Here is a 26149-nt window from a genome sequence, read left to right as displayed (position 1 = left end):
AAAGACGACACTGAAGCAAAATGTGCCAGGAGGATGAGTAAATGTACACGTTTTTGTTTCGTGCTTCTGAACTAAAAAGTGCCAAAGTGCAGGTCGTTAGTGCCCCCTGGTGGTAACAAAAGCTTACAGCACCTGGTATTCCCAACTTTGAATGTTTGAAGACGGTTTTCTCTAATGTTTCAGTGAACAATTGTCAAGTCAGCAGTTGTTTTCACAGAGGAAATTCCTATATGAAGTTTGTAAATTTAGTGGAAGAGACGCCGAGACTGACAGCAGCGTAATGTTAGCTGGAGTGATGAAAAAATGCTGGTGACAATGAAAACAACCTTGAAACGAAATGTGCGGCTCTCGCTTCTTGATGACACATAAAATGTCTGTGTCGCTGTTGGTCCTCCGCTTACGGCCATACCACCCTGAACACGCCCGATCTCGTCTGATCTCGGAAGCTAAGCAGGGTCGGGCCTGGTCAGTACTTGGATGGGAGACTGCCTGGGAATACCAGGTGCTGTAAGCTTTTGCTGGCTCTTTCATTTATCTTTTGTGAAAGACGACACTGAAGCAAAACCTGCCAGAGCTAGGTACCAGTAAATGTAAAAGTTTTTGATCTGTGCTGCCGAGTTAAAAAAAGTGTGAAAACGGAGAGTGCAAGAATCGGTAGTGCCCCCTAGTGGGGGCAAACCTTACAGTACCTACAGCATCACTTCAGGCTGCAGTGTGAACGTAGCCTTAGAGAAGGATGTTCTTTTTACTCAGCAGTATTCATGCTCTTGGGGTGAAATCATTTCACTTAATTATTCTCAGTGGCATCCATTAAAAAAAATAAATGTTTTATAAGGTAAAGGTATTAGACCTAGAATTTAATTTTTTTTGTTTATTGAAGATTTCTTTTAGTACACAAAAGCAATGAAATATTGAAGATGTTTAAAAAAATATGCTTGGTCTTATATTCATAGAGAATCAGTTAAAAGGAAAATAAGAGATTCATTAGATGCTTTAAAAGGTTGGTAGCAATGCAATCATTTCTATGAGCTAATAATTTCTGAGTCTCTCCAGGTTAGTGATTCATTTGGACTCTACAGTCTTAGGCTCTAAAAGTTTTTATTTTCTCTTTGGAAAAAAAAAATCAAAATGAAAAACAAACAACAAAGTATATTAGATGTTAATTCCAAAATGTTGGAATGTATAAAAAAGTTTTAACTAAAACTTTTTTATAGAATCAAATAAAAAGAACAGATTTATCAAATGAATTATGCTTAAAACGAAAGCGTGACAACAATGGAGTACTTTCTATCATTATGAAAATAAGGTAGAGATCAACAGAGGCACCAGCAGGAGCAGCAGGGCGGGACTGGCACTGCTGGCGCTGTTGCAGTAGTCGCCCTGGCAGCAGCTCAACTTTGCTCCAGTGAACTGATTCACCAGTGAAGCTGTCTTATCTGAGCACACCAGCTCAGAGGCACATCCCTTCATGGTCAGACTTGCTCCATCTACATTTCCTGTGAAAATGAAAATGAAGTTATGATATCAGTAACACATTTATATCTAATTCTTCTGAGGAGAAATATGGAGCATGCAAACATGTTGGTCTCTTACCTGTTACTTTGACGCAGTAGTTTTCATCCCCAACACAGTCAAGAGTTTTCATGCAGTTTTCTCCCACACAGCTGAAGCACTTTCTGCCACTTGGAGTGAGCTTGTCATCTAGGATGTAGAGATGGTTGTTCCATTGACAAGAAATGCTAAATTACAACATTTTTCTTCAAAACTTTCTTTTTTTTTCACTAACTTGTTTCTCTTAAAATATATGCAGATGAAGCTAAACTCACTACTACACTTTAAAAAGTTTATTGGTCTGTAGTTCATGTTACAAACTTTTTTACTTTAATCTGACGACTTGCTTTTTGTGTTGAATTAACTTAGAAGTTGCAAATCTTTAATTTAAAGTAACTTTTTACTTAAACTTTACTTCAAAACAACTAAGTTTAATGCTGCGCTCATATCCTATGTCTGACATCATGACGCAATCTTCACCAGGGACAGATCCTGCACCAAACAGGTGCTGTGGCGACGAAGGGGCGAACCACAACTCACATCAGGAGAATTGATGAAGCTGTTGCAGGTTTGATTCCCAGCATGACGACCTTTGCCATCTGTCACTACATAAATGATGACCTGTCTGATGATCATGACAGCGATAGGCAGTATCGTCTGATATATGGAGAAGCTAAAATTCTGATCAGAAAGTTCAGTTTCTGTTCATTCTCTGTAAAGAGAGCTTTTTGTGCTCCACTATACACTGCTCACCTGCGGTGACAATAAAAAAAAGCAGCCTGCAAAAACTTTATGTTAAGGAAATAAATTAATCATATTTTGATATAAAACACTGTTTCAATTAATAAACGAATCAAGAATAACAGAATGCATTGTGGTTTGTATTTTAATCAAGGCTCAAACAGAGAAAGAAATGACCATTGAGACTCCGGCAGAACCTGGGAGTGAAGAATAGATAAAAGTGAATGACTTCTTATCAGGCACCAGATATGTACAAACAGCACCTCCTTCAGCTTTCTCCTCTTAGGGAGTTATTTTCTCAGGCTCTTCAAAGAAAACTGATCTCTGTTTAATTTACTGTATGACCTTGGAGGCGTCAAACCAAAGTCAGGAAGAGAAAAATACAACCTCTCTGAAACATCCCTCCACCTGTGCTTCCAGGATGAAGGCTGCTATGTAATAAAATTGATTGATTGGTTGAAATAAAACTAGGTTTGTCTCTACATGGCCTAAATGTAAATATTTAGGCCATGTAAATATGGCCTAAATATTTACATTTAGGCCATGTACTATGTAAATGTACTATGTAAATGTACTATGTAAATGGGAGCATGGGAGTACAATTCTGTATCCTCCTGTGCAGCTGTGCTCAGGAATCAAATGTACAAATGTATGTGAAGATTATTTATGTCATGCAATAATATAATTGCAATTTTAGTATACCCTGCACTGAGTACAGTCCAATTACTCTCAAATCAAAAAACCCTTAAAAAATATCCTTTTATTTTATTTGACATAGACTAAATGATTTGAGTAAGACTGGCTTAATTTTGTCCACTTAAACCAACTTAATAAATAAGGTTGGATAAACTGGATTTAATTACTTGTTACAAGTTCAAGCAATTCAATTAAGTTGGTTCAACTATTTTTATTTTTCACTGTACGTGGATTATACTTTTTAACCCAAGTCTGAAATAGGTTTTAAAAAGTTTGTGAGCACTGTAAATTCAAATTGTTCAAAGTATTGAAAAACATAATAAGGAAATGAATTACCAGGTTTTGGGTAGTCAATCTTCGCATTGCAGATGTCTCCATTGCAGCAGCTGCTCTTTTGTACCACTCTGTAAGCTCCATAGTTGACGGAAAAGTCAAGACAAAGTTCAGGTAAAACGCAACTTTTGTCGTTGAGCTCAGAAAACTTTGCACCACCTGTAATTAAAAAACAAAACATTTAAAGTGAGGAGGTCCCAAACTAATAACCAACAACTGGAAACCTCACAAATACGTACCTAGAAATTTGACTTGTGTTGTTGCTGAACAACGATAGTTCTGTGAAGAACATTCAATTGTTTTCTGAGTGCAACTTCCAGGCAGGTTTGATGCACATTCACATTTCAGGTTGTCAGCTAATTAAAACACAGAGAAAATGAACTTTTATTGTCAACAAAGTATGAAAAGGAAACAGGGATATTACATGTTTTCTAAATGCCAAAAATCCTATTATTAACCAAAACAAAAACGGCAGAAAATACAGAGTAGGAAGGAAACGTCTGAAAGGCTTAGCAAGAAAAGCAGAAACTGGATTATTGTAGTTTTTAATGTGAGAGAAGGAGAACAGTTAAATGTAATGAAATCACACTAATAAATGCAACGCTACGTTAATCATACCCGTCTAGTCTCCCGTTGTGGTCGGGAAACTACTATATTCTCACTGCCTTCCCCTTATCTCTCTCTGACGGTAGCACCGAATGACGAAAACTAGACAGATACGTAATAATAACTGTAATAAAAAAAACTTACCTTCCGGTAGAAACAGCACTTGAAGCACCAAAGTGAAGAGAAGCATTTTGCTGTTGTTTCCACGTGAGTTGTACGACTTCAATGGGAGTTCCACCTGGGAATACCGGGTGCTGTAGGCTTTTGCCACCACCAGGGGGCGATAACAACTTTAGCTCCCCGTATTTTCAGACGTTTTTAACTCAACACGGATCAAAAACGTTTACATTTATTTGTACTCCTGGCACATTTTGCTTCAATGTCAAGAGGAACATTTTGCTTGTGGTTTACAAGTCAGTTATAATTTTCTCAGATGAAAAAATATATCTAAAGTTTTTCTTGGAGGGACTCTACGCTCAGTTTTACACCACCCCTAACTAAGCAGATCCTCATGTTTGTGATTGGCAGATTAATAGTGTATGTAAAAGAAACACACTACCAGCCAATCAAAAACGGGTCTTTTAAAAAAAATCCAATAGGGTATATGCCACGGACTTCCGTTTTAGCACTTCCGCATTTTTTTTCCACATAGCCTGCTTCTGGTGCACAGGTCACTGTGTTAGAGATGGAGTTTTTCACTCGGTCCTTGCTGTATTTGTTCACAGTAACCTTTAACGACGTTTATCGGATTATTGAAGTAGCTTCAACAACTCCGACGTCAGACTTACTCCTAGAGAAGGAAATAAATCTGACATGCAACCTTGCTAAATGTAAAGCATATACAAACAATTTTTATTTTGGTTTAACATAAAAAAAAATAAAAAAAATTAATTAAAGAAGTGTGTTGGTGCAAAAATAAAATCTATAAGCACATTGCACAGCAGAAGTCTGTGCTGGTGGGAAATTAACACAGCCTTGGTGGTACCACCAGTTGTACCTGTCACATGCGATCTGTAAATAAAAAAAATCAGAATTGTCAAATAACAACATAAAGAATATTTTGAGTTCATTATTGTTTTTACTAAAGGTGATATTGGGTTTTGTCAACATAAAGCTTCTTCTTAATTATCAATATTTGTTTGTTAGCTCATTATTTCAGAAGGTGAAAGGTTGTATTTGTGTGTTTCAAATTTATATTGAAATGATGTATTGATGAAAAATGCTGTGATTTTTAAAGTCACATTTACACTTCAAAAGAAAAATGAAAATGTCACCAGTAGAAAAGAAACATTTCATACTTTCTTTTCAGACTCGTTTTCCGTAAAATTGATCAATTTCAGCACATGTATTGTGGAATAATGAAGTAAGAGTTTTTTTTTGGCTAAAATAGAGAGGAAGTACAAGTACGGTGAAATATGGAATAAAGATGGGCAATACGGACTAAGTTTTATCAAAATTCTTTGATTTTCTATTTTATTAACAGAAAATGTAACAAAAATAACTATTCCTTAATATTTTCTGATATAATAATATCTGAGAATTTTTGTCTCAGCAAACAGACTGGAAAAACAATCACTGCTAAAGAATAACATAAATATTTTTTTTTTTTTTACAAAATCTCTTTCTCTTTCTTACCGTTTATTCAATGTCACATGCTGTTCTTTTTTTCTTTAATTATGTAAAGCACCTTGAAATGTCTTGCTGCTGAAATGTGTTATACAAATAAAATTTGAGTGATTGATTGAAATACAATCAATACGAATGAGTAGTACACTGGAAATATAGACAAGTCTGAATTTTAAGTGCATACAATACAATGTGTTGAACAATCAATTCAAATATTCATATTTAATGATGCTCTCAATAAATAAAAATAAAATGAAAAATTGTAATAAGGGGAACCATTTACAATCACAATACAGACAATTTTGTCAACATTATTGAGTGTGATTTATTATTACAACAATAAATAAAAATGTTGAACATGACTTTTGTACCCATACAAAAAATATCATAACTGACCATCCTGCATGAAAATCATATATAATACATAAGTTTCATATATGGGGGACAATAAATAAGGCATGTATGTTGCCAAAAAAATGCATCCCTGTGCTAAGTTTAAGAATTAAAGAGTTAAGAGTGAAATATATTTTTCTACATAATCAGAATAGTTCTGAAAACTACTGGTATGAGTTTTATATCAATACGATAATATTTGGGGAGAATTAACAGGGGATGCATATTTTGGCAGGCTCAAAATCCATATTGCCAAAAAATGCATCCCTGTGCTAATTTTAAGAATTAAAGAGTTAAGAGTGAAATAACTTTTTCTACATAACCAGAGTAGTTCCATGATCTGCTGGTAGAAGTTTTAAATCAACAGGATAATATTTGAGGAGAATAGAGAGGGGATGCATATTTTGGCAGGCTGGAAAAGCAAATTGCGAAAAAATGCATCCCTGTGCTAACTTGGAGAAATAAAGAGCTGAAAGGATTTCACCTTTTCTACATAATGACACTTGTTCTCTGAGCTAATGCTATAATTTTTATATCAACAGGATGGATGCAAATATTTTCAGGCTCATAAATTAAAATGCATTTCCTTCTACATTAACAGACTACAAAGTTAAGCATGATGTAAAATGTTCTACATAATGGGCCCCTGTTTTGTAATGCTTTTAAGCTACTATGGTATCAAAAGAAAAAACAGAGAATTTCAAACCATTTGCGGAGAACGTTTTCAACAGACACGGACTGAAAAAAAGTTCGACTCATATGTGTCAATAAAGGTGTAAAAACCGTATTTATTTCAAGTAATTTGCGAAATAAAACCCACAATTTTAGAGATTACATGGTTAAGAAACGTGATAATGTTACAAATATCTTTAAAATTTCCTCTTCGGTCATATTTCAGTCCGGTTTCTCGTCAATATGCGAGACTTTAAACCGATGCGCACTCCCGCGAGAGGGGATGCAATTTTGGGCAGGCATGCGTTTCTGGGCATAACACAGCGCTTTGGACGCTCTGCTGTCTTGTCTTGCGGGGGGTTTTTGGGCCGCTCTCAACAAAACCTGATGCTGTTTGGGCAGGGTGTGTGGGCGGGGCATGACTCCTCTGGCCCCGTTAAAAGGACTCTGAAACCGGACAACAATTTGTTCCATTGCTTGGAGTGTTTTTCTTTTACATTTTGACTTTGTTGTCCATTTTTTAAATTACTAATTTGTTTGCTTTTTTGGCGTTTGATTTACTAATTTGCTCTCTTTTGTATTGCATGTTTTTTTTTGTTGTAATAATTAAGAGCTGTTCGTACCTGACATGTTCCCTTTCTTTTCAAGGACAGAGTAGCCATGTTTTTAAAGAAAGAAATGTTTTAAGAAAATTGTTAATAAAATACTGTGTACTATTCAGTCTGTATTCGGGTGCATCTTATACATGATTTTTAAATAGATCTCCCTTGCTGGTCACACTCTGAAAGCTTTTAACTTCTCTTTGAACAAACAATTTTTAATATTAAAACAAAGAAAAAGGAAAATGTTTATTCCACATTTATAACATCAAGTATTTTTTGTCATGTGGAGGTTTGTTGTGGTGAGGATAGGGACTCAGGTAGACCCAGGTTGAAGGTGAAGATGATGAGTTTAATGGTGATAATCCAGGTAAACAGAGCAACAGGGAACAGCACGAAGAACATCAGTCGGCATTAGACAACAATGACAAGATTAGACAAGGATCCAAGGAGAGACAAGGACAAAAGGTGGGTATAAATACACACAAGGTAATTAAGGGGATGAGACACACCTGGGAAACAATCAACGGGGAGGACAGGACAGAGACTCACAGGAAAAGCAGGACTGAACACAGGAAATCTCAAAAATAAACACAGAAACACAGAAACTAACCATCTAGAATGAGAAAAGTATTGGACCCAGAATTTCAGAAAAAATCTTTGCATTTATTGAGGAAGATTAACAATAAAGCATAGAGGACGTTGTTAATTCCAAAATGTTGCTCAACTAACCAAGTTTTTATAGAATCAGATAAAATGAAGAGATTTATCAAATTAATTGTGATTAAAACGAAAACATGGCAGCAGTGCAGAATTTTCAGTGAGCTAAGAAAATAAGTTAGAAAACAGCAGAGGCACCAACAGGAGCAGCAGGACAGGACTGGCACTGCTGGCGCTGTTGCAGTAGTCGCCCTGGCAGCAGCTCAACTTTGCTCCAGTGACATGTCCAGGAATCTGTGAAGTTAACTGATTCACCAGTGAAGAAAACTGATCTGAGCACACTGCCTTAGAGGCACATCCCTTCGTCGTCAGACTTACTCCTTGTACATTTCCTGTAAAAATAAAAATAGTTATGATTCGATTAACACATTTGCATCTGATCTTAACATTTTTCTGAGGATAAATATGAAGCATGCAGACATGTTGGCCTCTCACCTGTTACTTTGAAGCAGTAGTTTTCATCCTCTAGACAGTTAAGGGTTTTCATGCAGTTTTCTCCATCACAGGCGAAACACTTTTTGCCATTTGGAGTGGACTTGTCTAAAATACAAAAATAGTTATTCAGTTGAAAAGAAATGAAGCTTTATTATAGTTTTTTCTTAAAAACTTTCATTTTGTTGTCACCAACTTGTTTCTCCTAAAATATATGCAGATGAAGCTAGAATCACAAAACTAAGTATATTTTATGTTTTAGCCTATTTTTGAATTAGATTTAAAAAGCTTGTGGGCACTGCAAATTCAAATTGTGCACAGTCTTGAAAAATACAGTCAGGGAATTAATTACCAGGTTTTGGGTAGTCAGTTTGGGTGTTGCAGAGGTCTTCATTGCAGCAGCTGCTTTTTTGCAGCAATCTATAAACTCCACTGTTGATTGAGAGGTCAAGACACAGTTCAGCCTTCATGCAACCTTTGAGATTGAGCTCAGAAACCTTATCACCTGTGATCAAAGAACACAAATTTTAAAGTGGGTTAGTCACAAACTAAGAATCATCAACTGGAAAACTCATACATACGTACCATGAATTGCGGTGTGTGTTGCTGTTAAACAATGATCGTTCTGTGAGGGACATTCAGATTCCCCAGAGCAACTTCCAAAGATGCTTGGTGAACATTTACATTTCAGGGTGTCAGCTACTTAAAACAAAGAGAAAATAAACTTGTATTGTCAACAAACAAACAAAGTACCCATCAAATTAAATTTTTTCCAAATGCCAAAATTCTCTTCCTAACTAAGACAAAATGGCGGATTCACATCAGCACAAAATACAGAGTGGGAAGGAAAAGTTTGAAAGGTTTAGCAAGAAAAACAAAAATTAGATCATTATTGTAGTTTTTAATTTGAGAAAATTAGAAAAACTAAGTTTAATGAATTCCCAGTAAATTTAACGTTACAATAATATTAACCGTAATCAAAAACTTGCCTTCCGGTAGAAACAGCAGCCCAAGCACCAAAGCGAAGAGGAACATTTTGCTGGGGGATTACAAGTGAGTTATAATTTTCTCAGTTTAAAATATATATAGAAAGTTTTTCTGGGAGGGGCTCCACTCTCAGCTTTACACCTCCCCTAACTGAGCAGGTCCTGATGTTTGTGATTGGCAGATTCATAAAGTAAAAAGCAGCACAATGAAAAGCAGGTCATTTTTTATCCAATAACAGTACTCTAACTGAATACAAAGAAATTGGTGTCAAGATATTAATTCTCAAAAATTAATTATCTGGTAAAATCCTTGATGTTTGTCCAGATTGCTTTTATAAGTCTGAGTATTTAAATATTGCAGAATAAAATATTAAATGTGTCTGTTTGGTTTCCTTTACTCAGTTCACACATGCAGGCAGGAGTCTAGCATGAAGTACAAAAATAGCTCAAAGTGGTTGGACCCACTGAGAAAGTTTTCAAATATGTTTGAGATATGCTTGTATTTTCTATACAGACCTGTGTCACTTCTGCCTTTCTTGTGATGGGGGGTTGAGGTCATCCTTTGTTCTTTCTCTCAGACTTGTGTGTGTGAAAGCAGGATGTGGGATTATTTGCCCACATGAACAAAATGTGAGCAAATAATCCCACATCCTGTTCATGTGAGCAAATAATCCCACATCCTGCTTTCACACACACAAGTCCAACTCACATCGGGGCTCTGCTTCTCTGACAAGTTCAGTGACAATCTTTGAATTAAACTCAGACAGATAAATATTGATCTGTGTTTATTTAATGTTTTTTTGCTCCGTTGATGAAAATGTTCACCACAGTATCATTCGTTTCTGTTAGCTTAGTATGTTTTAAAAAATTGTCTCCATTGAAAGAGGATGCTTTATGTTTAAAGGATGTGTCTCTCTCTGCGTCTTCGAACATGTTTGTGTGTCTTATAAGCCCATGAGGACTGGACACCTTCATGGAGTTTGTCACAAAATAAATAACCTATTACTACTACTACTGGTATGAAACCAGTCCAGTTCATTAAGAGGTAGAGAAAATATGATCTGTATCTGTAAGAAATAAAGCCAACAATAGAACTTCACCTGCTTATAACACAAAATAAAACAAGGGAAATAAATATGCCAGCACTGTCCTGCAGACTCTATCGAGCTGCAAGCAGCTGTGCATGGAGTTGAGTCATACAAACCACTGCATGTTTTCTCAAGAACAGCCTGCAGAAGTTTAACACATAAACCACATGTGCAGCTCACAGATAACAAGTTGTTTACATGTTAAAAATCATATTTTATGTATATGTGAGCTTGATGGCTTTCTATAAACTTGGATGCTTTGAACACATTTGGTCTGGACTTTAATGTTAGGAAACTGTGAACTTTATTGAGTTTTTAAAGACAGTTTCCTCATATTTAACCAATCACCTGCTGAAATCCGGAAAAGTCCACGTGAACATTGGGTCTTTGTGTGAGTATGTGCAAGTGTGCATGTATGAAATAAATATTTAATATGTACCCCATATTTTTTAACCTTAGTCTATTGGCAGAACTGGAAAAAGTAGAAGACACTTAGTTTTGTGATTTTACTATGAAGTTAAATTGGGGCCATAAAGATTGTTCAAAAGGAGAAAAAGATTTGAACCTGAAAGAAATACTCAAAACTACTTTTCAGATTTAAAGCTTTTTTTGTTTGAGAGATTTTTTTTTTACAGATTCAAACACAATGACTGCAGTTGTCCAGCTGTAAGTCATCCGAGGCCCCACCACCCATGCCAAAACGGGGCCAGAAGTTTGAATCTGAAAAAATATATATCTGAAGCTTAAAAAAATTCAATCTGAAAAGTAGTTTTGAACATTTTCTTAGGTTCAAATGTTATTTTTTATTTTAAATGTTTTATTCAGTTTCATTTTTTTTCTTCTGAAGAAACTTGTTGGCCCTAATTTAGCTCCATACATATGCAGATCATTTGGGTGAAACAAGTTGGTGATATAAAAGTGGGAGCTTTGAAGAAAAAGAATATGATTCTGCAGTTCTTTAGACTACAAGTTCAATCCAAATGGATAAAAGTGCTTCATCTGTGAGGGAGAAAACTGCATGAAAACACTCAACTATGACAGGAATGAAAACTCCTGCATCCCAGTATCAGGTAAGAGGATATCATGTTTTTACATACTCTGTATTTATCCTGCTAAAACCAGATCCAAACATGTTACTGACGACATAACTTTATTTTCATCTTCACAGTGAAGGCAGCAGTCTGATGATGAAGGGTTGTGCCTCTGACTTGATCTGCTCAGAAACCGATTCATTATTGTTAGGAAGTTATTTAATTGTTTAAAAACTGCTTTTTCAATAATGTTGCTGATGAATGTGAGGTTGGAGATCAGCCTGTAATTCTGCAGTAGTGATTTGTCCAGATTGTTCTTTTTTATCAGTGGTTTGATAACTGCTGTTTTCAAAGCCTTGGGGAAAACACCTTAAGAGAGTGATGAGTTTACTCTTTGGATCTGATCATTGGCAACGACAGGCAGGACTTTCTTAAAGAAATGTGTAGTTAGGACATCCAGACAGCAGGAACTGGAGTTTTATTGGCTTATAATCTCTTCTTCGGTTTTATAATTGAGTAGTTGAAATTGGGTCATTTTTCCTGCATTTGTTTTGTTTGGGCACAGCATTGGTACTGGCTTTGGAGTGGATGTGCAGATTAATCCTCTGATCTTTTGAATTTTTTATGAAAAGAAACTGCAGAACTTGTTGCAGGCGGCATTAGATTGAAGTTCAGATGGTAACATCATAGGAGGGTTTGTGAGCCTGTCAACAGTAGTAAATAGAGCTCGAGCATTGTTAACGGTTTTGTTTATGACATCTGCAAAGAAAGCCTATCTTGCATGTTTTAGTGTTATGTGATACTAGTCTTTCTTTGTAGATGTCATAATAAAAGTGAAGTTTATTGATAACCAGGTCCAGTGTGTGTCCATGAGTGTGTGTTGCTTGTTTGACATGCTGTGTTAAACCAAAACTCTCTAATATATTAAACAGCTTTTTTGCCCCTCGGTCTTGGGGGTTGTCAACATGAATGTTGAAATCACCGACAATTATTAAACAATCATAATCAATGCACATTAGAGACAGAAGCTCATTCAAGTCCATAAAGAAAATTTCCATATATGTTGGAATTTTGTATAAAGTTGTATAAAGACGTGGAATTATCCAATGAGATTTTACTACAGTTTATGGTATTCTTAAATATTGAAGAAAAATGAAAGAAAACTTGGTGAAAATATTTTTTACAAATTGTTTTGCAACTTTCCTCATATTCAAATGTTTACATGTATTTGGTCAGTATCTCAGTATCTTTGATTTGATTTGATTTACCATGGGATAAATGCATAACATATCCCCTAAATTGTTTCTTGAGAGACAGATCATATTTCCTTTATCTCTAAATAAACTGGACTGGTTCCAAACCATTAGCAGTATTAATAGTTTAATCTTTTGTGACAAACTCCATAAACGTGCCGAGCCCTTTATATTCAAACATGTTCAGCCTGTAGCTGTGTACGTGTGCACAGATAAAACAGAGAAAAGACAGAGTCCTTTTGTCCATAACAGAATGTTCCTCCTGATTTTCTTGTAACATTTCTTGTCTATAAAATTCATAGTTTCTTTTACGAAGCACATTTTAGTTACATCAATCGTTTTGTTTTTCACAATGTGGCATCAGGGCTTTTTTTTATTGTATTGATGTTTGTCCTTAACTTGAACTTTGTTAGCACATTAGCTCCACTTTATACCAAACTAACTTTTTCCACATAAAACAGATCTTTTATTTTCTTCGATTAGCAGATGAATATATAATCACGTCTCTAATTATTTTAAATGTTGTGGCACAGTTTGAGCCTTTTGCTAATAAAATGTGTCACTTTGACACTTAGTGCTGCTACTCAGCCTCCTGTGTTCATAAATGTATCAAATCACTCAAGAAAAACTGTAAAAGAAAAGAGTCATGGGAGATGAAAGAGGTCTGTCTCTTTAATAAAAAGAATCACATATGTTAAAATTTTGCCATTCTTTTCTTTTAAATGTGTTTTAAAAATCTGAATATTTTTCATTTAATTGGGTGAATTTCTGTGAGTTTTAATTTTTTGTTCTACTTTGCATTTACAACAAATGCAAATGCTCTTCACCACCCAGCACTGTAAAATTGTTCTTTTCAAAATAAAAGAAGCCAACCATTTTGTGTTTCTAAAGTTGATCATTTTCACAGCTCATCGATAAACAAAATGATTTTGCTTTCTGGAGAAAAGGCAGATGTGAATTCTTGTCGATTGGAAACCAAACAGTTTTTTCTTTTATAAACAATTATTTTTAGTTTATTTTCCAGTTCATATTTATCAGTTCACTTAAGGTAAGGTAAAAATAACTTACAAGTAACTTGGCAGCAAAATAGAGAAGTTGATTGTTTTGAGTCAATTCCTTAATATTGATGAAAAATTTCCTGTTTCATTGGCTGATTATTTACGTTATAATAGGGGGAAATGTTTGGTTATTAGTGAAATAAACTTTTTTCAAGTTTCTTTACAACGATGAGATGTTAAAATTCCTCTGTATGCAGATGACAGCACAGATTAGTGTCTGTCCTGTGATTGGTGGCTTCCTGTCCAGCAGGAAGTTGTGAACAGAGTTTAAAAGCTGCTGCAGGACTGCAGACATTCACACAAAGCTGGACCAGCAATGGCTCTGCTGAAGGTTCTGCTGCTGCTGCTGGGGCTGGGTGAGTTGGAAACACTGGGGACACTGGAGACACGTCCACTGGTTGCAGGGAGGCTGCTGCTCTCTGTGACTCTCAAACTTCCCTCTGATTCTGTTTCAGACTGAAACTTCTTTGCATAAAAACTGTGATGCTTTTCAATCTTTAACTGTTTATCCTCTTTCTGTTCCTGCAGCCATGTTTGCACCTGATTTCTGAGTAAAGTCCTCCTTTTTCTTCTTCAGGTGTTTCAGTGAACTCAGGTGTTTCTCGGCAGAAGAGAATCATTGGAGGTCGAAACTGTGATGACAGAGAGCGTCTTTATTATGTTCGGCTGGAGTTCAAGAGAGGTAATAGAAAGTTTGGCTGTGGAGGATCTCTGATCCACTCTCAGTGGATCCTGACTGCGGCTCACTGCTGGAAGTTTTCGCCAGGATGGTAGGAAAAAGACATGAAGACAGTTCACCTGCAGATGATCAGGTTTTCTGTCTGTTCGTTATAATCTAATCTTTTCTGCAGGACTAACGTAGTAAAGTTAAGAATTCATCCATCGACTGCTGGGGAGCAGAGTCAGGTAATCCGACAAGCTCCTGAGATGTATTCTCACGGCGACCAACACCATGGCATCATGTTGCTGAAGCTTGAGACACCAGTATCAGGTGTCCCACTTGCTCGGCTGCCAGACTGCAACAATCGTCTTAAACTGTAAGTCTTTCTCTGATTATAACATGACTTCAGGTTTTCTGTCTCCACTCCTCCAGTCCTGCTGCCTCTGCTTCAGCACACCTGAGTCAGGTAATCAGGGCACCAGCAGAACCAGAACCTGTTTAGCTCAGGTGTGTTGGACCAAAGACACATGTAAAGGACGCAGGACACCGTCACTGAGGACTGTACACTCCTGTGTCAGTGGATGAAGTCCTTCATGGATTCATTTTATGTTCTTTCATTGTTATTCATAATTAATTTTCTACATTGTTATCTTGTATTTTTCTTGTGTTTTAGAGGTGATACTGTTCAACTGGCAGGAGAGGGACCAATGAGAACCGCACATATTAAGCAGCAAAGTGAGAGAAATATTGAAGTTATTGCAATAAAATCTTTCTGTTTCTACAGAGAAGGTCAAGTGAAGAACATGGTTATGATTCTCATGTTTCTCTACAGCGATCGGTTCTGCTACTCCATCACATCTTCAGTGTGTCAACATGAAAGTTGTTAAGTTTTCCGGTTATATCCCGATATTTGGCCATGTATTCTATGTTGACGCACCCATAAAGTATGTATGTTATGTAAGTTTGTTTCTTCAATATCTCTCTGCAGTGATTAGAAGTTTTTTCTGTTTTGCAACATAAAGAAATATATTGCTGTGACTTTTTCCACAGGCTGACTATGGTGGAGCAGCGATGCACAACGACATGATTTATGGTGTGATTACTCTTGGTCACCCACACTCCGCATGTCAGAGACCAGCTGCAGTCATTGATGTGTGTGAATACATGGCGTGGATAAAACAAAAAACTGGAATTCAATAAAACACAAACTACCATGAAATAAAATTCTCAACAAATTTCCTCTAACATGTAATTTTATAATTGTATCTTCATCAGTTTGATCCACGTTTGTAGAATTAGAATAAATTAATTGTTTTGTTTTTTTCTCACCTGATCTTCACCTCCCTAATGGAGTTTTCTCTTCACCTGAGAAATGAAAAAATAAATCAATAAATGCATGAAAAAGAAACATTTCCTGGCTGATTGTCTTTATATTCATGGTTCAGTTTGTTCAGTTGATATTGTCCCTGAAATGAGTCTAAAAGCATGAGTTTTAAATCACATGAAGAGGAACACCAGAAGTAATTTATTTATTCAGTTTTGTCTTTATTTTACATCAGAAATGAACATGAGCATCTAAACTATGCAGCTCTGGAGTTTCTATTCCTGATTTAGTTCTAGAGAACTTTAAACTCCACGACCAAAGAGCTGTGCACAAAAATGATGAAACAGAAGTCACATAAAGCAACTATTAAATAATAAAATCCTAACAACTTAATAATACATCACGTTTAATGACACAAAGGAAACCCAAAGTTAAATTAAAAACAATTTAAAAGTCAAAATCTTCAATGAAAGAAGTTTTACGAAAATCTTTTAAAAGATGCAAAACAAATTAATGATATCTTCTGTTTGACACAAATGTACCATAAAAATGATAGGAAATATTTTGCAGTTAAATTTTAATCTTAGCACTTTTTATAAGGTCATAAAGTTATAAAAAGAGTTTTCTTAGAGCCTCTTCTTCTATGATGTTTAGACACCAGGTCTCTAAACATCTTCCCCCATGGGGCCCAAAACGAAATGTGGTTTTGGGGCCCTCTAGTCCTGCTAACAATGTGGACTGGCTGCAATCAGCAGTCTGATCATTAGATTATTCACACACCTGCTATAAACTTATTGCATCTCTGTCAGTGTTGTTTACATTATATACTTGTATAATAGGATACATTTATTGGCCAACTGATTGACCTTATCTGAACTTATCAACCAGTTGATTTCTGAGCGCCGATTTCCATAATTTTGGGGGATTGTGATCTGCTGATACTTACATGTGAAACCCATCTAATCTTATCTTCGTCAGCAAATGTTTAAAAATCAGTCTCTGTCCTTTTCTGCTCTACAATGAGAGGTTTGACCGACAGACCGGTCCACCAGGTCAGGTCTCCACATTTACAGTTAACAATATTCATCCCACTGTTGACAACTCAGTGACTTTCTTGGTATATTTAAGACAAAAAAACCCCAAAACAATTAATATCAACCAAAATCAAAATGGGAAGGTCAGGCTTTTTGAAGATCGGTAACCAGGGATCGGCCAGAAAACTGCAACCGGTGCAGCCCTACACACATATTGATGACATTCTTTGATTTAATTCATTTCTCTTAAGTGTTAGTCCAATAGCTAAAAATGTAATTTATACCAGGTGAGTCTTTATCCCCTGAGAATGTGGGCCGGTACCGGAACTGGACTGATTCTGTGCCTTCAAATGACTTTAACAGAAGCTTCACATAACTTAGAAGTTTATGTAAAACATGATTTTACTCAGCAGCAAACAACATATCTAAAGCACAGAGCAGTTCATCAATGAAGCACTTATATAGTCTGATGGAAAACATTTTGCTTGACAATGTCAAACATTGAGAAGTTTTAATTATTGTTATGAAATACGACATTTTGAAGCCAAAATACCTCAGAAATATACAGAGCCAATCATGAGAATCAACTCATTTAAAGTTTAAACTCAGTTTCACACAAACACAAAGACCCGATCATAAATGTTTGGCTGTTGGACTGGACCAATCCTGGTCGCTATCAAGCTAATTTTCTATTAGCAGCTTAACAAATCATTTACATTACATTACCAGGGCACATTAAAACAAACCTTTATCTTGGCTTCTTTGTAACCCTTTATTCATGAGTGTGTTACAATTCAACCATTTCTATAGGGGCCTTTGAATATCTGACATATTTAATGAAATATGATTTCATGTGCATATTGTAAAGAATCCTACAGCAAGGCTACAGACAGTAAAACAAATAAGAGGTTTTAATACACCCTATGTTTAAGTCACATTCATGCAGCAGCCCACTACAGGTCAACGACTAACACAACATGTTCAAGATTATTGTATTACAGCAGTAGGACCAAGTCAGTGTTTTGAAAATCTCAAGTCTTTATCCTTACATCCTGAGTCAAGTCTCAAGTATGAAACTTTGAATTTCAAGTCTTTCGAATTTTTTTAAAAACAATGTTGCAATTATATGTAAAATGTAAATAATTGATTATGTGTTCTTTTTAAAATCTGTATTTTTGTCAAATCTTGATAAAATGGGCAGATGAACACAGAGTTTATAAATCACCATTTTAAAATGAACAATTTCACATCTTGGTATTGATAAAGACATGTTGCATGAATAAAGTTTGTCAGAGTCACTAACCAAGTTGCAGTTCACCCATTTTCCTCTCTGTGCACCACCCAGGTCTGTTCACCAGTTTCACTGTCATTACATTGAGAAATAATGAGCTTTGGTTAAATATAAAACAGGCTTTAATGCAGAAAATCATCAAATGTTTCCACGTCACCCAAATGGATCAGATACAGAGCAGATTCACCGTCCAGCTGAGCTCCACTCAGCTCATCTTAGGGGAGACACCAAGTGAAGATTGTAGAGCGAGTTCTGCTTTATTTTCTCCTCATTCTGCTTCCTCTCCAATGTGTTTCCTGCCTTCATCAGTTTTTGTTTATGTGTGACTGTCGTCAGTCTTAAATGTTGTGGTTGTGTCAGCCTGTAGTCGTGTACGAGAGCAGATAAAACAGAGAAAAGACAAAGAGTCCCTTTGTCCATAACAGAGTGTTCCTTATGAATTTATTGTAACATTTCTTGTGTATAAAATCACAAGATTCATAGTTTCTTTTACAAAGGACATATTAGTTACATTAGTCTTTTTGTTTTTCACAATGTAGAATCAGGGCTTTTTAAAAAATTTTTTGAATTAATGTTTGTCCTTTACTTGAACTTTGTTAGCATATTAGCTCCACTTTACACCAAACTAACTTTAAGCCACATAAAACAGATGGTTTTTTTATTAGCAGATGAATATATAATCACGTCTCTAATTAGTCAAATCTCAGACTGTTACTCGCCGATTCGTTTTGTTACTCCAGGCCACTGCTCCTCATCCCTTCTCCCTGGTTTCCACTTGGTCTCTTCATGTCTCTGGTTTGGGTTTATTTTTGTTCCTTGCTCTTTGTTTTTTGTAAGTTTGATTTTGAATTAAATCTACAACAGAACTTTTATGTCTCCTGTCTGCTGCAGTTGGAATGCAAGGAAGAATTACATTATTATCAGATGGATCAAAATGTATTGCTAAGTAGAAATTTTGGTATTTTAAGGACAGATAATTAGAATAATTAATATAAATAACATAATTTAAAAATAACAAAATCAGACAAAAGAAAAAAAAAATACAGATCAATTTCTTCCAAAGTAAGACTTTCAAAATACTGTGCGTGTTTCTCTGTGTCTGGCGAAAGTTTGGTTAAATAAAACAATGAATGAAGAGTGGATCCACGCTGGGTATGGCTCAACACATTTCTTCATATGGCCACATGATGGCGCCAAAGACCTCTTATGATAATTTGAGCCAAAGGCTGTTTGTGCTCATAGTGTTTCACTGAGGTCAATTACATCAAATGATGTAATCTTATGTAAACTTAGTTATTTGATTAATATTGTGGATTTGTATAAAACAATGCTGTTTTTTCCCCTGCCATTTTGAAGGACTTCGCCTCAGCGGGAATTTTAATGTTTTTGATTGTTTATTTAATGTTACATTACTCTGTGTTTTTGTGTTTAATGATGTGAAGCACTTCGAAATGCTTTCCTGCTGAAATGTGCTGTACAAATAAAATGTGATTGATTGACTGATGGACAGTTGAGTTTTTTCTTATTAGATATCTTTGATTTTTATTAGTTGGATCCCTATTGCTGTAATATATTTAGCTGAATGGCAATTTATTTGTTATTACATACTGCTAGAAACACTGAGTGTCAAGGCAAAAATAAAGCAGTTTACATCACCAGTTAAAGTGGAAGTCTCATGTCCTCCTTCCTGTATCCTGGCCCATCTTGTTTGCTGCTAATACCCAAGAACTTAAACTAAAAAACTTAATTGCTGTTGTATACAAAAAAAGCAATGGCACTTGACTTGATGTAATGTTTTGATTGTTGAGTCTATGTTACATGACTTTGTGTTTTTGTGTTTGATATGATGTAAAGCACTTTGAAATGCCTTGCTGCTGAAATGTCCTAATCAAATAATATTTGGTTTGATTGGATTTGATTTGATTGGATTTGATTTGATTGGATTTACCATGGGATAAATGCATAACATATCCCCTATGTTGTTTCTTGAGAGACAGATCATATTTGCTTTATCTCTAAATAAACTGGACTGGTTCCAAACCATTAGCAATATTAATAGTTTTTAATCTTTTGTGACAAACTCCACAAACGTGCCGAGCCCTTTGAATTCAAACATGTTCAGCCTGTAGCTGTGTACGTGTGCACAGATAAAACAGAGAAAAGACAAAGAGTCCTTTTGTCCATAACAGAATGTTCCTTTTGAATTTCTTGTATTTCTTGTGTATAAAATCATAAGTTTCATAGTTTCTTTTACGAAACACATTTTAGTTACATCAATTGTTTTGTTTGTCACAATGTGGCATCAGGGCTTTTTTTCTATTATTGTATTGATGTTTGTCCTTAACTTGAACTTTGTTAGTGTAACCCGGGGTAGGAAAAAAACTGCCCTCAGTCCCGCCTTGCTGCCCCATTGGTTAGAGTGACAGTCAGTCACACAGTGCATTCGACACACCTGAGGTAATTATTTAGGCTTGCTCCAGCTTTCCCCAGTCAGGTGTGAGGGGGAGAGCTGGAGACAAAGGAGCTGCAGGTTGGTGTTTTCAGTCAGTTCATCCCTTTGCTTGTTATGCACTTTTTAACCTTTTAATATAAAAATCATGTAGAACTGAGAATCCGGTGAGTTTGGAGACATGAAACTGTCATGCACTCAACTATTGATAGAATTGGTGAGTAGTGAACACAATGTTGTTTTGTTTGTTTTAGCATGTTGGTGGTAGCCAATGCTAATTGTGATCATTAACTGTTGTATGATCTAACTTCTTAAGATCTACATGTTTAAGATAATGAGATGAATGTTTATCTTTATTTGGTCTGAAAGATTAGATTTATTGCATTTATTTCTGTATGTAACTGAAAAAAGTCTAGTTAACTAGCAGGCTGAAAATTTACTGGTCCTGTTTATTTTAATACAGGCCAGGTGACCCTTTTTAGGGTTAAAGGATGGCGAGCTTCTGAAAACTGGCTGGGGCCAGGAGAACCTAAGAATCACTCCATACTGGTCTGGTAGGAGGTTGACGGTCTGTATCATTTCCCCCTCCATCTCACCATTCAGGCACACAATCCATTACTCATCTCTTCATCCGAACAACTTGTGCTGGGACATTGTCATCTTAAATATCTGGATAATCCAACCATGGACTTCTGAATGTGTGTCGGTCAGACATTGTGCTGACCAGCGGGGAAGTTTAGGACCAGTTGTGCACAAATGTATGAAGGATCTGCCACAGTACTGTGTATATTTATTTTGTATTTATTTTGGGTTTTATGTATGTTTGTCTTGTATTGTTCACTTTAATTTTCTCAAGATACATGGTATTGAAAGCAGTTCTTTTGCATTGTTTTTATTGATTACTGACAACTGCTCCAGTAGACGAATTTAGTCTTCTCATTTATTCCATCTAGTCCTTCTGTACTTCAATAGTGCTACATTAGCTCCACTTTATACCAAACTAACTTTTTCCACATAACGGATCTTTTATTTTCTTCGATTAGCAGATGAATATATAATCACGTCTCTAATTATTTTAAATGTGGCACAGTTTGAGCCTTTTGCTAATAAAATGTGTCACTTTGACACTTGGTGCTGCCGTTCAGCCTCTTGTGTTCATAAATGTATCAAATCACTCAAGAAAACTCATGGGAGATGAAAGAGGTCTGTCTTTAATAAAAAGAATCACATATGTTAAAATTTTGCCATTCTTTTCTTTTAAATGTGTCATTTAATTGGGTGAATTTCTGAGTTTCAATTTTTATTTGCATTTACAACAAATGCAAATGCTCTTCACCACCCAGCACTGTAAAATTGTTCTTTTCAAAATAAAAGAAGCCAACCATTTTGTGTTTCTAAAGCTGATCATTTTCACAGCTCATCAATAAACAAAATGATTTTGCTTTCTGGAGAAAAGGCAGATGTGAATTCTTGTCGATTGGAAACCAGGTTTTTCTTTTATAAAAAACATCAACCAATTTTTAGTTTATTTTCTAGTTCAAATTTATCAGTTCACTTAAGATAAGCTAAAAATAACTTACAAGTAACTTGGCAGCAAAATAGAGAAGTTGTTTTGAGTCAATTCCTTAATATTGATGAAAAATGTCTTGTTTCAGTGGCTGATTAAGTTATAATAGGGGGAAATGTTTGGTTATTTAAATCTGTCAATGGAACAATAACTTTTTTCAAGTTTCTTTGTTAAAGTTCCTCTGTATGCAGATGACGGTGCAGATCGGTGTCTGTCCTGTGATTGGACAGCTCGGTGTCCTGTGATTGGACAGATCGGTGTCTGTCCTGTGATTGGTGGTTCTCTTTCCAGCAGGAAGTTGTGAACAGAGTTTAAAAGCTGCTGCAGGACTGCAGACATTCACAGGAAGCTGGACCAGCAATGGCTCTGCTGAAGGTTCTGCTGCTGCTGCTGGGGCTGGGTGAGTCGGAGACACTGGAGACACGTCCACTGGTTCCTGGGAGGCTGCTGCTCTCTGTGACTCTCAAACTTCCCTCTGATTCTGTTTCAGACTGAAACTTCTTTGCATATAAACTGTGATGCTTTTCAATCTTTAACTGTTTATCCTCTTTCTGTTCCTGCAGCCATGTTTGCACCTGGTTTCTGAGTAAAGTCCTCCTTTCTCTTCTTCAGGTGTTTCAGTGAACTCAGGTGTTTCTCGGCAGAAGAGAATCATTGGAGGTCTAAACTGTGATGACACGGAGCGTCTTCATCATGTTCGGCTGGAGAGCAGCAAGGGTGAAGCAAAAATCCTCTGTGGAGGATCTCTGATCCACCCTGAGTGGATCCTGACTGCAGCTCACTGCTGGATCCGAGGATGGTAGGAAAGAGACATGAAGACAGTTTTATCTGCAGATGATCAGGTTTTCTGTAAGTTCATTATAATTTAACCTTTTCTGCAGGAGTAAAGTAGCAACGTTAAAAGTTCATCCATGGACTGCTTGGCAGCAGATTCAGGTAATCCAAGACAAACCTGTGACTTGTACTCACGGCGGCCTCCAGCATGACATCATGTTGCTGAAGCTTCAGACACCAGTAACAGATGTTCCAGTTGCTCAGCTACCAGACTGCCTATATCGTCTTAAAGAGTAAGTCTTTCTCTGATCGTAACATGACTGCAGGTTTTCTGTCTCCACTCCTCCAGTCCTGCTGCCTCTGCTTCAGCACACCTGAGTCAGGTAATCAGGCCACCAGCAGAACCAGAACCCGTTTAGCTCAGGTGTGTTGGACCAGAGACACATGTAAAGGACGCAGGACACCGTCACTGAGGACTGGAGGTGGACACTCCTGTGTCAGTGGATGAAGTCCTTCATGGATTCATTTTATGTTCCGTCATTGTTCTTCATTATTTTTTTACATTGTTATCTTGTATTTTTACATTTTATTCTTATTGTGTTTTAGAGGCGATGTTGTTCAGCTGGCAGGAGAGGGAACAACGACAACCGGCCCCGATAATGAGCGATGTGAGAGAAATATTGAAGTTATGATAATAAAATCTTTTTCTGTTACTACAGAGAAGGTCAAGTGAAGAACATGTTTATGATTCTCATGTTTCTCTACAGTATCCCCCGGTGCTCCTATTCCAATACATCTTCAGTGTGTCGACATGAATGTTGTTGAGGTTTCCCAAATCCATCCGACATATGGGCATATATTCTATGCTGGAGCACCAAACAAGGATATATGCTATGTAAGTTTGTTTCTTCAATATCTCTCTGCAGCGATTAGAAGACTTTTCTGTTTTACAACATAAATACATATATTGATTTAAATTTTCCTACAGGGCGACGCTGGTGGAGCAGTGATGCACAACGGCATGATTTATGGTGTGATTTCTTTTGGTCACTCAGATTTCGCATGTCAGAGACCACCTATGATCATGGATGTGTGTAGATACCTGGACTGGATAAGATACAGAACTGGGATTCAATAAAACATAAACTACCATGAAATAAAATGTTCTCATCAAATTTCCTCTCGCATATAATTTTTTAATTGTATCTTCATCAGTTTGATCCACATGTTTGTAGAATTAGAATAAATAAATTGGGGTTTTTTTGTTTTCTTTCTCACCTGATCTTCACCTCCCTAATGGAGTTTTCTCTTCACCTGAGAAATGAAAAATAAATCAATAAATGCATGAAAAGAAACATTTCCTGGCTGATTGTCATTACATTCATGGTTCAGTTTCTTCAGTTGATATTTTCCCTGAAATGAGTCTAAAAACATGAGTTTTAAATCACATGAAGAGAAACACCAGAAGTAATTTATTTATTCAGTTTTGTGTTAGAGATTTTTTGTGTTTTATTCATATTCAGTCTAATGCTAATCAATAAACATTTAGTCTGTTAATCGGTAATGACGTACTGTGCTAAAACTTTTTTGATTGCTGTGTAGAATCTGAAAACTGATTGTTCCCTCCAGATTCCACTCAAGGGAAAGAGCTTGGTGACCTGTGTATTAGATAGAGCTTGCCATCTGTTTTATTGTTTATCTTTTCTGACTTTTGTTTTCTCCCAAAAAAAAGGCCTGCTCTAGCAGAGAGAGGGCAGAACGCTCTGTGAACGACTCGGAGGAGCAGTTTGCAAGTCTTTTCCTTTTGCAAATGCTTGGCCATAAAATTCATATACGTTGTCTGTGGTTCTTTAATGAAGGTTCGAGAAAAATACCTGTCATTTCGTCTTTATTTTACATCAGAAATGAACATGAAGCATCTAAACTTTACAGCTCTGGAGTTACTATTCCTGATTTAGTTCTTTAGAACTTTAACCAGCATAATTGTTTCCGTTTTTGTTAGATTCACTTTTATTTAAAGATTTATTTTAAAATAAAATCCTCTTTTCCTTAATTTCTTTAACACAAAAATAAACCAAGCACTGTCAATTATCGCATGGTTTTAGGGTCACATGACCAGCTGTACGTCAGCCAGCCATGTTGCTTACATGGCTGCTACTCACCAGCCTAGGTAGGAGATGCTGCTGCAGATAGTAGTGATGGGCAAATGAAGATCCATGAAGCTGCTTTGCAAAAAGGTTCATTACTCAATGCTTCATTCATTGCTCACTAGTGACATCTTCTGGTGAAACTGTAACAGCCTTGTCACTCAGTTGGATACTTCCAACAACTACTAAATATTGTCGCAAAGTTTTAATCAAACTCATGTTCAGTAACAGGAGAATCAATGAAACCATATTTAATTGTCATATGTTTTAATTATTAAAATGATTTGTAGCCAATCTAATTCTGGTATATGTTGAAAGTCCGTGGTTTTGTTGGGTTTTCTTTTGTGTCATAGACGGATTTGACAGTAAAAACATTTGATGTTTTATTATCTTGGGAGTGCAGTGCCTGTTGGGGCGTTCGCTTTTTCTTGGATTTCTAATTGGCTCTGATCCCTTATATTTAGCTACATATTGAATTTTAGTCTTTCAACTGCATTAAATCTGTTTCTGCTGTGCAAGACTGATATATCTTTGCTGATCAGACTACAAATAGTGGAAATTTCCAGAAGGTGAGAAATTGGGAGGCGGAGGGGTAAATTATATTTTATTTAGGAAGAATTTTATTGTCACTGATCAGCTCAAAGTATTCTGATATGTCAGAGATTTTCGTCTTGCCATTTCAGACAATAAAGTTTAATTATGTAGCACATTTCAGGAACAATGCAGTTCAAAGAGATTTACATCATAAAATCATAAATGACAATTCAGAAAACCAGTAACAAACATTACATTTTGATGAGTGCCATTAGTAATAAACATTAAATATGTTGGTCAGCGTTCCTTTTATTTCAGATATTGTTTAAGACAAATATTCTCCTCTGATGCTGACCTACAACAACCCATGATGCAGCACGGCTCATCTCGTTTTCATTTTGAAAACCGACATGCAAAATGAAGCAGTCACAACCCAGGTGATGCGAGGCATCGTTTGTTGCCAGTCACGTGGTTTTCAGCAAACCAACACAAGCCTCAAAGCGGGGCTTCATCGTACTGGGCCCGGGGGAAGACCTACCTGAGCTTCGGTCGAGCCGATCATTCAAGCTCGCTGCGATTCTCA

The 26149-nt window shown here is 36.2% G+C and overlaps 4 protein-coding genes and 1 non-coding gene across 6 annotated transcripts; 3 read left to right on the top strand and 2 right to left on the bottom strand.

Annotated features, from left to right (window-relative positions):
- The first annotated feature begins 395 nt into the window (after nucleotides 1–395).
- LOC106905731 (5S ribosomal RNA) lies at nucleotides 396–514 on the top strand. The gene has a single exon (XR_001415186.2). It is a non-coding gene; the product is annotated as a 5S ribosomal RNA (ribosomal RNA).
- Nucleotides 515–1081: 567 nt separating this feature from the next.
- Nucleotides 1082–4189, bottom strand: LOC106905728 (phospholipase A2 inhibitor gamma subunit B-like). The gene is made up of 5 exons (XM_014970707.2): nucleotides 4072–4189; nucleotides 3561–3677; nucleotides 3325–3480; nucleotides 1594–1701; nucleotides 1082–1496 (listed from the first exon to the last, which is right to left on the bottom strand). Exons 1-5 carry the CDS (start codon nucleotides 4115–4117, stop codon nucleotides 1294–1296), a joined length of 630 nt encoding a protein of 209 aa, XP_014826193.2. The 5' UTR covers nucleotides 4118–4189; the 3' UTR covers nucleotides 1082–1293.
- Nucleotides 4190–7862: 3673 nt separating this feature from the next.
- On the bottom strand, nucleotides 7863–9506 carry LOC148160242 (phospholipase A2 inhibitor and Ly6/PLAUR domain-containing protein-like). Its single transcript, XM_088004363.1, has 5 exons — nucleotides 9359–9506; nucleotides 8955–9068; nucleotides 8722–8874; nucleotides 8373–8477; nucleotides 7863–8269 (listed from the first exon to the last, which is right to left on the bottom strand). Exons 1-5 carry the CDS (start codon nucleotides 9402–9404, stop codon nucleotides 8043–8045), a joined length of 645 nt encoding a protein of 214 aa, XP_087860489.1. The 5' UTR covers nucleotides 9405–9506; the 3' UTR covers nucleotides 7863–8042.
- Nucleotides 9507–14101: 4595 nt separating this feature from the next.
- LOC106905725 (serine protease 1-like) lies at nucleotides 14102–15856 on the top strand. The gene is made up of 6 exons (XM_088004632.1): nucleotides 14102–14141; nucleotides 14363–14555; nucleotides 14637–14822; nucleotides 15120–15181; nucleotides 15279–15403; nucleotides 15497–15856. The coding sequence occupies exons 1-6, from the start codon at nucleotides 14102–14104 to the stop codon at nucleotides 15644–15646; spliced, it is 756 nt and encodes a 251-aa protein (XP_087860758.1). The 3' UTR covers nucleotides 15647–15856.
- Nucleotides 15857–22416: 6560 nt separating this feature from the next.
- LOC106905726 (anionic trypsin-2-like) lies at nucleotides 22417–24060 on the top strand. Of its 2 annotated transcripts, none has more exons than XM_088004663.1 (6): nucleotides 22417–22511; nucleotides 22724–22910; nucleotides 22996–23178; nucleotides 23492–23553; nucleotides 23653–23780; nucleotides 23874–24060. In XM_088004663.1, exons 1-6 carry the CDS (start codon nucleotides 22472–22474, stop codon nucleotides 24021–24023), a joined length of 750 nt encoding a protein of 249 aa, XP_087860789.1. In that variant the 5' UTR covers nucleotides 22417–22471; the 3' UTR covers nucleotides 24024–24060. The 2 variants fall into 2 exon arrangements, with proteins under 2 accessions (XP_087860789.1, XP_087860788.1); XM_088004662.1 differs by having other exon boundaries at nucleotides 22993–23178.
- The last annotated feature ends 2089 nt before the right edge of the window (nucleotides 24061–26149 follow it).

This window comes from Poecilia mexicana, unplaced genomic scaffold (assembly GCF_051168715.1).
Source record: "Poecilia mexicana isolate PSO_F unplaced genomic scaffold, ASM5116871v1 scaffold_3, whole genome shotgun sequence".
NCBI classification, from domain to species: Eukaryota; Metazoa; Chordata; class Actinopteri; order Cyprinodontiformes; family Poeciliidae; genus Poecilia; species Poecilia mexicana.
The sequence above is the reverse complement of the archived record's forward strand: the minus strand, read 5'-3'. Positions and strand labels throughout refer to the sequence as shown.

Bases quoted from the DNA above. Each gene is read 5' to 3' on its own strand.
- LOC106905725 (XM_088004632.1), top strand. From the start codon at position 14,102: ATGGCTCTGCTGAAGGTTCTGCTGCTGCTGCTGGGGCTGG. The intron at 14,142-14,362 runs GTGAGTTGGAAA...TTTCTTCTTCAG, and splicing joins GCTGCTGCTGCTGGGGCTGG to GTGTTTCAGTGAACTCAGGT. The intron at 15,404-15,496 runs GTAAGTTTGTTT...CTTTTTCCACAG, and splicing joins CCATAAAGTATGTATGTTAT to GCTGACTATGGTGGAGCAGC.
- LOC106905726 (XM_088004662.1), top strand. From the start codon at position 22,472: ATGGCTCTGCTGAAGGTTCTGCTGCTGCTGCTGGGGCTGG. The intron at 23,554-23,652 runs GTGAGAGAAATA...GTTTCTCTACAG, and splicing joins CGGCCCCGATAATGAGCGAT to TATCCCCCGGTGCTCCTATT. The intron at 23,781-23,873 runs GTAAGTTTGTTT...ATTTTCCTACAG, and splicing joins CAAACAAGGATATATGCTAT to GGCGACGCTGGTGGAGCAGT.
- LOC148160242 (XM_088004363.1), bottom strand. From the start codon at position 9,404: ATGTTCCTCTTCGCTTTGGTGCTTGGGCTGCTGTTTCTACCGGAAG. The intron at 8,875-8,954 runs GTACGTATGTAT...CTTTGATCACAG, and splicing joins AACACACACCGCAATTCATG to GTGATAAGGTTTCTGAGCTC. The intron at 8,270-8,372 runs GTGAGAGGCCAA...TTATTTTTACAG, and splicing joins CTACTGCTTCAAAGTAACAG to GAAATGTACAAGGAGTAAGT.
- LOC106905728 (XM_014970707.2), bottom strand. From the start codon at position 4,117: ATGCTTCTCTTCACTTTGGTGCTTCAAGTGCTGTTTCTACCGGAAG. The intron at 3,678-4,071 runs GTAAGTTTTTTT...TGTTTTAATTAG, and splicing joins AGTGCTGTTTCTACCGGAAG to CTGACAACCTGAAATGTGAA. The intron at 3,481-3,560 runs GTACGTATTTGT...TTTTAATTACAG, and splicing joins AACACAAGTCAAATTTCTAG to GTGGTGCAAAGTTTTCTGAG.